Source organism: Ahaetulla prasina, chromosome 12 (assembly GCF_028640845.1).
Source record: "Ahaetulla prasina isolate Xishuangbanna chromosome 12, ASM2864084v1, whole genome shotgun sequence".
NCBI classification, from domain to species: Eukaryota; Metazoa; Chordata; class Lepidosauria; order Squamata; family Colubridae; genus Ahaetulla; species Ahaetulla prasina.
Window position 1 is genome coordinate 23,768,156 of NC_080550.1, and position 15,749 is coordinate 23,783,904.

The 15,749-nt window shown below is 43.1% G+C and overlaps 1 protein-coding gene and 1 long non-coding RNA gene across 3 annotated transcripts in view; one reads left to right on the forward strand and one right to left on the reverse strand.

Moving 5' to 3' along the window:
* The window catches only part of LOC131184076 (guanine nucleotide-binding protein G(o) subunit alpha), a 229,577-nt gene that overhangs the window by 102,382 nt on the left and 111,446 nt on the right, over positions 1 to 15,749 (reverse strand). The window contains exon 3 of the mRNA XM_058155022.1: positions 619 to 760. Within this exon, the coding sequence (XP_058011005.1) occupies positions 619 to 760 (142 nt within the window). The remainder of the gene's footprint in view (positions 1 to 618; positions 761 to 15,749) is intronic.
* The window catches only part of LOC131184077 (uncharacterized), a 110,537-nt gene that overhangs the window by 1,602 nt on the left and 93,186 nt on the right, over positions 1 to 15,749 (forward strand). The gene's annotated exons all lie outside the window — the stretch shown is intronic.

A 15,749-nucleotide genomic window follows, 5' to 3' on the forward strand; every position in this document is an offset into this window, starting at 1 on the left:
GGGGGGTGGGGTGGGGAGGGAGGCATGGCCAGATCGATGTCACTTGTGCCAGGGGCACCTGTGGTGGCCCAGGTGGGGCTGGGGGGATACATTGTCCTCCTGGGCTCCATTTTCGGCCGCAACAGCCTCTTCCAGCCATTTTCCAGCGAAAACAGAGCCTGGGAGGACCACACACGCCCCTCCTGTTTTCAAGGCCCATGGGCTAGATTAGGCCCATGGGCCTTGAGTTGGCACCCCCTGCATTTGCAGGGTAAAATTCAGCTGGATAGGCCAAGTGGAGTAACTTCTCCAGCCCTTTCCATGAAAATACTCTAAGAAATGTATCACTGAGGCAGTGGTGAAATTCAATTTTTTTTATTACTGGTTCTGGGGGCGTGGCAGGGGAAGGATACTGCAAAATCTCCATTCCATCCTCACTCCTGGGGAAAGGATACTGCAAAATCTCCATTCCCTCCCCACTCTGGGGCCAGCCAAAATTTCTGCTACCAGTTCTCCAGAACTTGTCAGAACCTTATCGAATAAAAACTCTGAATAGCACCCCTGCACTGAGGATCACGAGGCAGGTGAGTTTTTATGAACCGAAACCATTTTTTCATTGCTATCTAGATTGCGACTCACCCGTCTTTCCTTATCCCCGTATTCTACGCCCAGGGTGTCCATGGCACGGACAATAGCTGCCAAGGATTGAATAGTGTTGCTATAGATCACAGGCTTGTACTGCTTCACGTCTTCTCCAGAAAAGCCATCTTCATGGATGATCCTTGGTAGGGAGAAAACAAAAAGCTTGGTTAAGAGGGAGGAAGAGACAGCTTCATCAAAAATAAAATGAGCTTCCCGAGTCTTATACGAATGCCCTGCAGGAACAGCCCCAAACTCACCCTTTTAAACTGATTCCAAAATTTATTTCTGTAATTTCTTGGGAAGGAGAGGAGAGGAGAGGAGATGCTACATACGTGAAGAAATGTATCTTTGCACTTAATCGTTTAGGTATGATTATTTTTATTAATTACATAGATTTAATTCTAACAGCAGGACAAAAAGTAATAGATGGAAACTAATCAAGGAGAGAAGCAACTTAGAACTAAGGAGAAATTTCCTGACAGTGAGAACAATTAATCAATGGAACAAATAGGTGCTCTATCACTGGAGGTTTTTAAGAAGAGATTGGACAACCATTTGTCTAAAATGGAATAGGGTTTAGGGATATGGTATAGGGATAATCTCCTCCTCTTCCTCCTCCTCCTCTTCCTTGGGCTCTACAACTTCTCTTGTTCCTTTTGATTTTCCTGAAGCCAAGGGAGATACCAGAAGGGAAGACTTCCAGTGAGTATTTTTGGGGGGGAAAAGAAAAAAGAAGTATGAGCAGCTATACAAGTTGCAGAGTGATCCAAAGTGGTCCAGTCGAAAACACAAAGGCTCCAGTTGCCCCAACCACCGTTTCCAGTGATCCATTGGAAAAAAATCCAGAAGCAACCCTTGAACCTTCCACACACAAAAAAGGACAGGGGTTCCCTTTTAGTTGGTTTATTTGTTTATTTATTTACAGGACTTATTTGGCTCCCTAGGAGCACGGTGGCTTGAGTAGTTAGAAGCAGGAAGTGAGGAAGCCCGTGTTCGAGACTCAAGAGCTGCCATGGGGTTAGAGCTGCCATGGGGCTGAGCACTTATCTTTCCTCCAGCTCTTGATGGGGACATAAAAGGATCCCCCAAAGGGGGATCACCCCCAGGATTAGCTGGTGACATCATCCCCAGGATGACTGGATGTCACCAGTTAATCCTATCTCATACTCAATAACTCTGGTACATCATACCGTGTTTCCCTGAAAATAAGACCCTGTCTTATATTTTTTTGAACCCAAGGCTAAGTGCTTGGCCTTATTTTTGGGGAGGTCTTATTATTTTGGGGCACGTGGAGCAAGATGGGGCTCCTCTTGCCGTCTTACCTGATTTCCAACTCTGTCTCCCTAATCAGAGGAAATGGTAATGACTGGCTTCGCATGGATTTAAATATTTTCGGGGTGGGCTTATTTTCGAGGGGGGGGCCGCTTATTTTACCACATGTGCTCAAAAGCCCGATTGGCCTTATTATCAGGGGATATCTTATTTTAGGGAAAACAGGGTAGGATTTTGGCTAGCTCCATCAAAGCAAGCTTCTCTAAGATGGTTCGGATGTTCACCAGACATGTGCCAACTGCAGGTCCCCAACTTCTCAACCATCAGGATTCCCCACCTGTCTGCAGAAACATTTGCACTGCACTGATTAGGGATGTTCTCCCCTGGATGTTCAGAAAGACCGACTGGCCACCTATGGAGAATGTAGGGAGGGACAACTACGTCCCATCTCTGCTCTTCCTTGCCATGTTGTTTATCTCTCTTCCCCCTGCTTCTCCTTGCCTCCTAAGAGCCTCTGCTTCTCCTCTGCCCAACCCTTAGGGGAAATTAGCAGCTAAAGGAGAGAGGTAATAAGCATTGATAAACAATCAGTGGGCTCCAAATCCCATGATATTTTGCTAGCTTTTCCCTAGAGGAACTCTGAGAATTCATAACAGTTGAAGATGGACAGAAAGCAGAGTTGGCTTCAAAGGCGGTCAATATAGCAATAAAAAACATAAAGGCTCGGAGCCCCTGGTTAGGAATTCCCCTCAGGAAAAAAATACACATAAATGATTAAGAGGTATTATTATCTTTCACCTTTGGTATATAAAACTTTATGGTGGGGGGGAGAGGTGCCTTTTTAGGCAGCTGGTAGACAACAATCCATGTGTAATAGTGATAAAAAAAAATTAAGCATGGCTCAAATCTCAAGATATTTCACATTTTGTGAGATTTTGGCAAACTCAACTCTCAGCTGTCATGTAATAACACTGGAATCTCCTGAGATCTGGTGATAGCCTGAGATTGGGGTCATTAAATATTAAAATAGATTTTTCACGGAACATCAAAACACACGTTGAGGTTCTGCAATTGACTGCTAGAGACACACAGGGTTCGTAATAAGGGCTTTGCAGGAAGGCACCAGAAAGCAAGATAGCAGCTGCAGTTGGGGGATTGGAGCTGCCCCTCTTTTATTATGTGTGTTGCACAAACATCCCTGCTTAGCTGTGAGGTGAGCTAGTAGGAACAAAAGAAAAGGAGGGAGGGAAGGGAGAAAACCAAGAAAGAGAGGGAGAGAGGAGGGAGGGAGGGAGGGAGGGAGGAAGGAGGAGATGGGAAGAAGAAAGGAAGGAAGGAAGGAAGGAAGGAAAGGAAGGAGATGGGAAGAAGAAGAAGAAGGAGAAGGAGGAGGAAGAAGGAAGGGAAAAAGGAAGGAGATGAGAAGAAGAAGGAAAGGAAGGAAGGGAAGGAAGGAAGGAAGGAAGGAAGGAAGGAAGGAAGGAAGGAAGGAAGGAAGGAAGGTGGGAGGGAGGGAGGGAGGGAGGGACAGAGGAAGGAAGGAAATCTTACAGTTGTTCCAAAAAGGAGTTTTAAAGGCCAAAGCCCTTTGGACTTTCACTGATCTAATTAAGTGTGGTGTGGGAATCCAGCTATGAATTCAGCATGGTTTCCTGCTAGCAAGAGGAATAAGGCTGCCAGTGACGCAACTCTCTTAGCTGTGAGCAGATTGTCATATACTATAACAGCTTTGGATTGCAATAGACCTGTTTATTATTAGCAGGACCTTGTCCAGAAAAAAAATATCAAATGTACGATTCCAAAAAATACAACTATCCAATTTCTAGTCCTCCGACACCAAGATCTGAAAGAAATGCACATTTTAAACAGGCCATTGTGTTGGATATATAGAAGAAAGATGCATTTTTATTTCTCACAAATTCTGGAACCAATATTTGCTTTTTAGAAAAGCAAAGAAGCGCCCCTTAGGTTTCTTGAACTGTCTTAACATTTTAACATTCATGCAAAGGTGATGATGAAATTGTTGATTTCCTCCCTCCCTCCCTTGTAAGCAGGGTACTCAATAATATGGTTTGATTAATTTGTTTGGTTTGTTATTTAGTTCTTTATGTATTGGGTTTACAGTTTAAAAATGTAACTCAATTCTGCATTAGACATAACCGGGGTGAAATCCAGCAGGTTCTGACCAGTTCTGGAGAACCGGTAGCGGAAATTTTGAGTAGATCGGAGAACCGGCAAATGCCACCTCTGGCTGGCCCCAGAGTGGGGTGGGAATGGGGATTTTGCAATATCCTTTCCCTGCCATGCCCACCAAGCCACACCCACCAAGCCACACCATGCCCACCAAGCCACGCCCACAGAACCGTTAGTAAAAAAAATGGATTTCACCACTTGAAATAACCTCTCTCTCTCTCTCCCCCCCCACTCCCTCTATGTGTGTGAGTGTGTGTGTTGTGCACATTTCAAATGGGCTCTTTGGTACATATGTTGCCATCCAAATCACTTCTTTCAATGTTTAATTTCCTGTGTGACATCTGAGTGAAGGCGGGAAACATTGAGCAGAGCCGATTAACTCTGGGGTATTAACCAAACCCCAAAAAGAGCAAAGAACCTTTTTCTATCCTCACCCCAACCTTGCAAAAATAAGGAAGACAAAAAAGAAGCATGGTGCTGAGCAGAGATTGGGATTGTCCCTTGTGATAAACCAGACGGACAGTGTTCCTTTTTAGAGTTTGCAAACACCCTACGACAATGTTTGCTTTAGCCCAGGAGGCAAATTGTGTGGCTATACATCGCACTGCAGCTTCTTCTGCCTTATTTTCAATTTTCTTTTAAAACAAAACAACAGCAACAACAAAAGCCACAGGATTTGGTCAGGTGAAGTCAGTAGTAACTGCAAATGGGAATCGTGCCACTAGGACTCATCGGCAATTTTCATTTAGAGGAGTAAACAGTTGGATTGCAGGAGGCAAGCGCAGGTTGGTGCAAACAGGAGGTGGTGTCTGGGCCTGCAGCTGTCCCATCGGGGAATGAAGCAAAACAAAGCAAGGCACAGGCTTTGGGGACAGGAGGGGAGGGAGGAGACCAGTGGTGGGTTTCAATTTTTTTTACTACCGGTTCTGTGGGCGTGGCTTGGTGGGCGTGGCAGGAGAAGGTTACTGCAAAATCCCCATTTCCTCCCGATCAGCTGGGACTTGGGAGGCAGAGAATAGATGGGGGCAGGGCCAGTCAGAATTTTTACTACCGGTTCTCCGAACTACTCAAAATTTCCACTACCGGTTCTCCAGAACTGGTCAGAACCTGCTGAAACCCACCTCTGGAGAAGACACGGGCACCAAGATCGGTGAACTCCTACCCTGAAGTGCATGTTAAGATTTGTGGGGTCCTTGGTGCTTTCTGAGCTTGGTGTTTTTCTTGAACATATTTCATTACCAAACTAGGTAACATGATCAGTGCTAGAAGGGAGGAGGAGGAGGAGGAGGACAACTATTGGATTCTTGGTGCTCCCTTGATGGTTTTCTTGCAGACATTTCATGACCAAACTGGGTAACATGATCAATGCTACAAGTGGGAGGAGGAGGAGGAGGAACAGGAAGAAGAGGAGAAGGAGGGGGACTATGGAGTCCTTGGTAGTTTTCATGCATATGTTTCATTACCAAACTAGGTAACATGATCAGTGCTAGAAGGGAGAGGAGGAGGAGGAGGAGGAGGAAGAGGAGGACAATGACTATGGGGTCCTTGGTGGGTTTTTTGCAGATGTTTCATTACCAAGCTAGGTAACATCATCAGAGTTCAACCCTGAGCCACAAATATTCTCTTCTATCAATATTCAGATTTACTTGACAATGTTTTCATTTGATGAGTCTGCCATTTATTTATTTTTTTGCATTTATATCCCGCCCTTCTCCGAAGACTCAGGGCGGCTTACACTATGTTAGCAATAGTCTTCATCCTATTTGTATATTTATATACAAAGTCAACTTATTGCCCCCAACAATTTGGGTCCTCATTTTACCTACCTTATAAAGGATGGAAGGCTGAGTCAACCTTGGGCCTGGTGGGACTAGAACCTACAGTAATTGCAAGCAGCTGTGTTAATAACAGACTGTCTTAGCAGTCTGAGCCACAGAGGCCCCTGGTTGGGCCCTTCTAGCTCCCATCATCCTCACTTCATCTGGGATTTTGGAAGGAAACCGACCAACAGGTCTCACTCCTTCTGGAGGCCACAGGGTTATTGAACACAGTTTCAAATCTAACCCTCCAGTGGTAGAGACAGAAACTTAATTTCTCAGATCTTCTTCTCTTGATGAGCTCGTCCTTTTCCTTTCTACATTTTCCTCTCCCTTTGCTTATTTACTGTATTTATCTGGTGGTGGACAAATTTCTGCAGTTTTCTTGGGAAGGTTTTTTTTTGGGGGGGGGAGTGGTTTGCCGTTTCTTTCTTTTCCACCATCATGAATGAAGATGCCAGGGTGCTATGGTGACTATGGTTAAGGTAGGGGTTCAAGCACCAATCTAGAAACCAAGAGACTGTGGATTCTAGCCCTAACTTAGGCCCAAGCCAGCTGGATGACCTTGACCTTGGTCCCTCTCTCTCAGTCCTGGAAAGTAAACAGTGGCAACATATTTCTTAAAAACCTTGTTAAGAAAACTGCAGGGACTTGCCCTGCTAGTCTCCAGGAGCTAACACTGCCTTGAAGGCACCAAAGAAATTAAAAGATGCTTGCTCCTGGGGAGGAAAGCCATGGCAAAGCTAGACAGCTTACTAAAAAGCAGAGACATCACCAAAAATGCGTATAGTCGAGGCTATGGTTTTCCCAGTTGCAATGTATGGCTTTGAAAGTTGGACCATAAGAAAGGCTGAGCGCCAAAGAATTGAGGCCTTTGAACTCTGGTGCTGGAGGAGACTCCTGCGAGTCCCTTGCACTGCAAGGCCATCAAACCGGTCAGTCCTAGAGGAGATCAACCCTGACTGTTCCTTAGAAGGCCAGATCCTGAAGATGGAATTGAAATACTTTGGCCACCTAATGAGAAGGAAGGGCTCACTGGAGAAGAGCCTAATACTGGGAAAGATTGTGGGAAAAAGAAGAAGGGGACGGTAGAGAACGAGGTGGCTGGATGGAGTCACTGAAGCAGTCGGCGTGAGCTTAAATGGACTCCAGAGGATGGTAGAGGACAGGAAGGTCTGGAGGAACGTTGTCCATGGGGTCGCGATGGGTCAGACACGACTTTGCAGTTAAAAACAAATGTTTAATCATTTTCATTGCATAAAAAAAACCCCAACAGAAATAATGTTTGTAGAAGCCCTAAGAGCCTTTACTCAAGACTTTTAGAGATGGTAGGTCTTAGGCTGTGACTTGCTGCTATCAAATTGATGAGACCTTTCCCTGATGGGAGTAATATGTGAGCTTATCTATTTCTTCAACTCTAAAGCCATTCTAGATGGTAGCCCTTCTATTTAATAGAGCCCGGGGGCATTGCTGGACTGCAATGATACCATCTCCTGACCTGTGAGGACAAATAAATGATTTTGCAAGGGAACAAGGCGATAACAAGGCTTTCAGGCTGTGACATATTATGCTATAGGGGAAAATCATAAACCAAAGGTGGCACATTTCTCTCATTTTCTTGATATCGACTCTCCCTCCACCATCATTGTTTCCACCTAAGCCCCTTCCCAGCTGCCTTGAGCCTCTGCAATGCCATGTGTCAGCTCCCACCTTATGCTTACTTATCAGCGGTGGGTTTCCAATATTCTTACCACTAGTTCGCCCCATGCGGGCATGCTTGCTTCGCATGTGCGCCTTCCACTCATGTGTCTGGCTTCAAAAACATGCCTAAATAGGACATCATAGAGTTGGGGTGGGTGGGCAGGTGGGTAGGCCCACCTGCGATCTTCACTACCAGTTCGCCCAAACTGGTACAAACCAGATGAATACCACCTGTTACTTATGCCTCGGTACCATGCGCTAATAGTCTGCCCTGAATTCTGGAGAGTGGGGATGGGAAGGGATATGCTTGAGGAAAATGAAAGTAATCTCTGTATCTCCTTGAGATGCTGTCTCAAGGTCATGCAGCTGGGAAAAGAAGGCAGCTGCATACCAACCTTCACTTAAAGTGACCATTTTGCTTAAACCTGATCATGGGGGGAGGGGTCATTAATGGGCAGCAGTTAAGGGAGGGAAAAGTTGAATTTGGGGATTGTAGCAAACGATTCTCAGTTCTGACTATGCATTATGGCAATAGATTTGACTTCTAATCAAACTATACCTTTATCAGCAAATGGAGCAAGGATCATTTCTATTTAGAGGTTTAAGTGGAGGCAGGTCTGACAGCCATGTAATATTCACTAATATTCTGCCTAATCAGGCAGCAGAAAGGGCATAGTCACATTATATTGACATGAATCCAATATCTAATCTTCCAATATCTAAGAGGCTGCCACAAAGAAGAAGGGGTCAACCTATTTTCCAAAACACCTGAAGGCAGAACAAGAAGCAATGGAGGGGAATTAAACAAGGAGAGAAGCAACCGAGAGGAGGGGTGGCCAGCTTCGTGATGGGACGGTGTGCCCCGGTGCTCTGGGGTGAATGCCGAAATTCCTGCTGTTCTGGGGGTTCTCAATGAACCATAGCTGTCCTGGAGGGACAGCGAAGAAAGAAGGCACCGGCCGGTGCAAACAGAGAAGTTGCGAATTCCCTGCAGCACTGGCATCCAGCCTTCGACCCAACGACAGGAAAGGCAGCCATTAGAGGCTGCCAAAGTCGGGATGGCCACACAAGAAGATTGAGCAGGAGGCGAGATCAGAACAGAGTATTGTTACTGGGCGAGTGATTGGATGCTTCAAATGGTTCGAGAGTCCTTTAATGGGAACAAATAAGCAGAACTGTGACTTAAAAATAAAAAAAGAAATTATGAAGAAATTATGAGGAAACAAGAAGAACAAAAATATAGTGTTGAAAAAGAAACGAGTGAGGATAATATAGATGATGATATTGGGATTGGTGGTGAAAAAATAAAAATGGAGAGAGGGAAAGATATTTTAAAAAAGAAAGGGAAAAAGAAAAGAAGAAAAGATTGAGGGGGAAAATTAAAAGAGTGAAAAAATAGATGATTACACTGGGATTAGCAGTGATAGAACAAAGAGGAGGAAATAGAGAAAAATTGAGGGGGAAAAGAGTAAAAGTCAGAGAAAGGAGGGGAAAAGAGGATGCAAGAAAGGGAGAAAGAAGAAGATAAAAGAACAGGAAAATATTAAGAGATGGGATTTGGGAGAGACTGAAAGAAAATGGTTAAAAGGAGAAAAATGAATAGTAGAAAAGAAATTAAAATAGTGGTAGAATTATTTTTTTTGGCATCATGGAAATTAGAAGAAATATATAGATTATTGTAAAAATGTAGTAAAAAGGTTGAAATGAAGTGAATGAAGAAAATTAAAAAAAGAGAAGGAGGGGAAGTAAATGAAATGTGGAAGATATAATGGGATATATGTTTTCTTTTTCTGTTTGTGTCTGAGAATGCGTGAAATGAGAGAGAATTATAGTTGATGGTAAAGAAATAAATTTTAAATATATAAAATAATGGAAAAATTAATTGAAGTTAAGATATAAAATTGAAAAGAAGGTAAAAAAGAAGTACATTGTTTTTTTTAAAAAAAATAGTCCAGCAGATCAAATGTGAAAGATAGTATGGTTTATAAGTGAAAATGATTGAAATTAAGATGTAAAAGGGAATAAAATTGCAATGTTAGTAAATGATGTACACTATTGGAAGAAAATAATTATTGAATTGTGAACAAAAACTCTAAGAAAATAAGAGGTGGAAGGTTGCATTAATTGATTGTAAGATATAAATTGAATAAGATGTAGACAATGTTAATAACTAAAATATAGGAGGGGAGATTTGAGAAATATGTATAATAAATGAGAAAATCGGGGTTGTCTGGACACCAGAAATTTTGAAATAACAATAAATACAGCAATGGAGAGAGATAAGAAGAAGGAGAGAGGTGGAAAGGGAGAACGAGGGAGAGAGAAAGAAGAAAGGGGAGAGGAGAGGAGGAAAGGGAGGGGAAATAAGAGTAGGGGAGAAGGTCAGATAGGGAGGAAGTAGGGAGGAGGGGGAGAAAGGAAGGGAAAGTAGAGAAGGAGTAGGAGAGGAGAGAAGAAAGTAGGTAGGATGAAAGGAAGGAGGAAAGGAGTGAGAAGGAGAAGAAAGGATTGCTGTGAAAAGGAAAAGATGAAATGGAAGAAAGACAACCCCAAACATATTTGAATATATTAGGATAAAAATTGAAATAATTAAAAAAAAGAATGAAAGAGGATGAACACTAATAAAAATGGAGAAATTAGAACTTGAGGGTGAAAGAAGATGTGATTTAATGAAATGAGCAAGGAAATATTAGGAAATGAATGAATGCCATAAAAATTATGAAAAAAGAACATATTGGCAAAAATTGTAACTAAGTAAAATATATTTGAATATATTGAATTGTATAAGCTATGATATGGCCAATACTCTGTTCATAAATTATGTATGTGTGTAGGGGGGGGGTGAACTAAAAAATCAATAAAAACTTGTTCTAAAAAAATGGAGAGAAGCAACCTAGAACTAAGAAGAAATTTCCTGACAGAACAATTAATCAGTGGAATGATTTGCCTCCAGAAGTTGTGAATGCACTGGAGGTTTTTAAGAAGATATTGGACAACCATTTGTCTGAAATGGTATAAGGTTTCCTCAGGGGTGGGATTCTACCGGTTGGGACCAGTTCGGGTGAACCGGTAGCTCCAATGATGAGCTGGGAGTGAACCGGTTTGCCTCGATGATCAGATGGGCCTGCTCGCCCGCGCTATTTTCCTACCTTTATCTTCTCAGCTGATTCATGTGGCAGAGCAGATTGCTGCGCCTCAGCTATGTTTCTCCTCTGAAGAAACACAAAAGTGAAGATTTCTTTAAACTGTGTGCATTCTTTAAACTGTTTGCGTCCTGCCTGAGAAGGGGGCTGGAGTAGAAGACCTCCAAGGTCCCTTTCAACTCTGCTATTCTGAGTCAAAATTCCAGGAAGGCTTGTTCAGGAGGCAGTCGTCAACGAGAGCAGGAAATTGGAAAAAGAAAATGCCAAGAACCAGTGGAAGTCTGGAAGCCTTATCAGCTTTAGAAGCTGATCAGATCAAGGTGTGGGACGATGCCTTCAAAGTGAGCAAAGATTAAAATACAAGCAGCAGTTCCAGCCACGTTTTTCATGAATGTAGAAGATTTCACAAGAGAAATCAAAGCTGCTGATGCGCTCATCTGCATTCAGGACATGCATGGCCAGACTGCCACAAGTGTTAAGAGCAGCCAGTACCAGGCTCTGCTTATTATTAGCTGATGAAGTAGAATATCTGAGGAAAGTGGAGGAAAGACCCAGCTGGATCCTATTGTCTCTGAAGATGCATTTTCCAAAAGAGAAACAAAGGAAAACCACATTCATGGGAGCAAGCAATGTTCTGATCAGAGAGTTTTTGTTAATGAGTGGGTTATAAATGGCAAAAGGGCCCAGCTGCTGCTTCCAAAGCTCATAGGGTTGATCCCCTAAAAAGATGGAAAGGATTCGGATAAATCAAGAACAGATTTAAACTACGCTAAAGGGTGAGGTGCCCAACAAAGCAAAATAGAAGCCTTTTTTTTAGCAATGGAACAGGGAAATCATTTGGTAATTGTTTGACTTAACAGAATAACTGCATTGGAAGGGACCTTGTAGGTCATCTAGTCCAACCCACAGCCCAAGCAGGAGACCCTATACTATTTCTGACAAATGGCAGTCCAATCTCTTCCTGAAAACTTCCAGTGTTGAAGCTTCTGAAGGCAGCTGTTCCACTGGTTGATTGTTCTCAGTGTCCTTATTTCTAGTATACAGCTCTCCTTAACCAGTTTCCATCCATTGCTTCCTGTCTGGCCTTCAGGTACTTTGGAAAACAGGTTGATCCCCTCTTCTCTGCAGCAGCCCCTCAAATATTGGAAGACTGCTATCCTGTCTCCCCTGGTCCTTCTCTTCCCTAGATTAGCCAGGCCCAGTTCCTGCAATTGTTCATCATATGTTTTAGCCTCCTCTCCCCTAATCATCCTGGTTGCTCTTCTCTGCACTCTTTCTAGAGTCTCAACATCTTTTTTTATTGTGTGGTGACCAAAACTGGATGCAGACTTTGATGAACAACCAAGCAATTACTTTGATTCTGCCTAATATCCTATTAGCTTTCTTTGGATCGTGCTCTTGATGGGTTACTAGAAAGCCAGAGGAAAAGGCTAATTCAGGATCTGTTGCAACCAAGGGGATCTGTGGCAACCTTTCCTAACTTGCCATGCTCTCCAAAGCTGCAAAGTTGGTGTAAGTACCATGAGTTGGAGAATGCTAGCCTAGAATATTATGAGTTGAGAACACCAGAAAAGCTTTGAAGCTGTTTGAAAACTAAAGAACCATCTAGTCTGTCATTCTGACTCCACAATGCAAAATTCCCCATCCCAAAATCCTGGATGCCATGATGTTCAGCATGAAGCAAGAACTCCACTTCCAACACACACTAATTGTGATTTGTGGGGACGCAATCCTGCCCATTCCTGCTGATGGACATATAAGGAACTGCTGTATAAGGAAGCCCATCTATGCAATTACTTTTTCATTTCTGACAGAACTTGTGTGAACTGATCATGAGCAAGCCATTAACCGGGAACAGCAATTCAGACTCACAACAAAATACAAACATCAGTTAAAGCCCTTAACCAAGCCTTCTTCTGATCTTGAGCAAGGACTCCATCCAGTAGAAGATGTTCTCCAATTGAGTTTGTCCCTTAGCGAATGAAATCAGGAAGTTGTCTTGGCAGTATTACAGATGTGGTTTCCTACTGCCATCTGTCAGAATGTTATTTTTTACTTCCTAATCTATCTTAGAAATCTGGTATTTTCAGCAGTGTTTTATACAAGTACAAATCAGATTTAGCCAAACTTATTTCTGGAGATCAGTCAATGTTGGTTTGGTGCTGCCACCTAGCTTGGCTTGGAGTGTCCCTAAAGTAAATTAATGTATGTCTAGTATGTCTAGTCAAATGAAAAGAAGAACTAGAGGTGACAGGATAGCAGTGTTCCAATATTTGAGGGGCTGTCACAAAGAAGATGGGCCAACCTATTATTCAAAGCACCTGAAGGCACAACAAGAAGCAATGGATGGAAATTAATCAAGGAGAGAAGCAACCTAGAAATAAGGAGAAATTTCTTGGGAGTTAGAACAATCCATCAGTGGAATGACTCGTAGGTGCTCCATCACTGGAGGTTTTAAGAAAGCATTGGACAACCATTTGTCTGGAATAGCAATAGTACTTAGACTTATATACCGCTTCACAGTGCTTTCCACCCCTCTTTAAGTGGTTTACAGAGCCACATATTGCCCTCATCTGGGTCCTCATTTTACCCACCTCTGAAGGATGCAAGGTTGAGTCAATCTTGAGCCGCTCAGAATCGAACTCCTGACAGTGGGCAGTGAGTTATCTTGCAGTACTGCATTCTAACCACCGTGTCACCATGGTTCTTGGTTTAGGGTCTCCTGCTTGAGCAGGGGGTTGCACTAGAAGACCTCCAAAGTCCCTTCTAGCTCTGTCATTTTGTTAAGCATGAGCTAGCTATGTAGCACTCAAGGTCTTCGTAACTACTTGGCGTATACAGGTTGTAGCATCAGAAGCTCTTGAATTTTCTCGGTTGCATTTCTTCCAACAGCCATATGAAATGGGAGCTGAAGCATAAGATATATGGAGGTCTACAGGTTGGGAGAAGTTCACTGTAGACCTTCAAAGCAGAAGACAAGGTGGCATCAGGTATTTATCAGGGTATCATATTTACCACTAGTCCCTCTGTGTTGCATCAGGTTTCTGATGCAAGGTCAGCAACAATCAACCTGTTTTGAACACCAAACAGCCTCATCTGTTTCTCTCTTAAAATATCCTCTGAACTCATCAGAATCTTCAGTTCTCAAAGGGTGGAAAGAATTCTTCACCCAGGAGATTCAGAGTGAAAAGGGGACCCGGTCTGCATGCTAAACAGCCACTCAGCAAATACCATATTAATGTTTGGGTACTGTTTATGCTGCTCTCACGGTTCTGATAAGTGGTTTAAAATTTGATTAGTTTAGCAAAGCATAAAACACAAAAAATATAAAGAAAAATGAAAATAAAGATACAATAGTGATAGCACTTAGATTTACCATACTTTTCGGAGTATAAGATGCATTCCCCCACCCCAAAAGAGGGTGGAAAATTTGGTGCATCTTATATACTGAAAACAGCTATTTTTGGCCTCCCGAAGCCCCGCCCTGCCCATCCCATTTTTGCAAAAAACGGGCCCATTTTTTCAAAAAAACAGGACACGCAGAGGCTTTGGGAGGCCTGCAGAGTGTTCCTATGGGCTGGGGAGGGCAAAAACCTTTTTTTCCTTGCTTATCTCTTCGAAATCTTGGTGCGTCTTATACATTGGTGCATCTTATAGTCTGAAAACAGACTATACAGAGGGCTTTACAGCCCTCTCTAAGCAGCTTACAGAGTCAGTCTCTTGCCCCCAACAATCTGGGTGCTCATTTTACCAACCTCAGAAGGATGGAAGGCTGAGTCAACCTTGAGCCCATCAGGATCGAACTCCTGGCAGTGGGCAGAATTAGCCTGCAATGCTGCATTCTAACCACTGCACATCATGGATGGATGGATGGATGGATGGATGGATGGATGGATGGATGGAAGGAAGAGCAATAGCAATAGCACTTAGACTTATAAACTGCTTCACAGTACTTTACCGCCCTCTCTAAGTGGTTTACAGAGCCAGCCTATGGCCCCCAACATTCTGGGTCCTCATTTTACCCACCTCAAAAGGATGGAAGGCTGAGTCAACCTTGAGCCTGGTGAGAGTCGAACTGCCAAATTACAGGCAGCCAGCAGGCAGCAGAAGTAGCCTGCAGTACTGCACTCTAGCTACTGTGTCACCACAGCTCTTAGGGGAGGGGAAGGGGCAAAGAGGGTAGAAGGGAGGGAAAAAAAGCATCAACTTTTGACTCCTTTTGGCGCAGGAGAATAAGGCAATAACCCCAAACCTCAACTTTTTACTTTTATATAATAATATCTAGTAGCCTTTTCTATAAAACTACGGTTCCAATTAAAAAAAAAAGCTTTTGGGCAGGATTCAAAAGAACAAAAGAGAGAAAAGAAAATCTTGACTTGCCTGAAATGAACATTAAAAATTAAATTAAAAATAAACAAAGCTTCTAAAGAAAAGACGTACGAGGGGATTCTTATCATGACCTGTTTCTTATTGGCCTTGAGCTAAAATGTCTCCAGAGATTCTTTTTTTTAAAAAAAATCCTTTTGTTGAAAAAAAAAATAATTTAGACAAAGGTACTGATTTAAGAACAGTACTGACTTCCCACTTGCTTTGGGAAGCAAGTTGTCAGATGTGGATAATCAAACCAAATTATTGCTCGATGCCTATTTCACAAGAATACTCCCAGACTGGCAGCTTGCCCATGGGAAAGACCAGATAAGGTTCATAGGCATTCAGGAGGGGTTCAGACCAATGGTGGAATTCAAATTTTTAAACTATCGGTTCTGTGGGCGTGGCTTGGTGGGCGTGGCTTGGCAGGGGAAGGATACTGCAAAATCCCCATTCCCTCCCCATTCCAGCCAGAGGTGGTATTTGCCAGTTCTCCGAACTACTCAAAATTTCTGCTACCAGTTCTCCAGAACCTGTCAGAACCTGCTGAATAGCACCCCTGGTTCAGACCTATTGTCAGGCCTGCCTGCGTTCAAAATTCACAAAAGAAAACCCTTGTGCTTACATAATGACT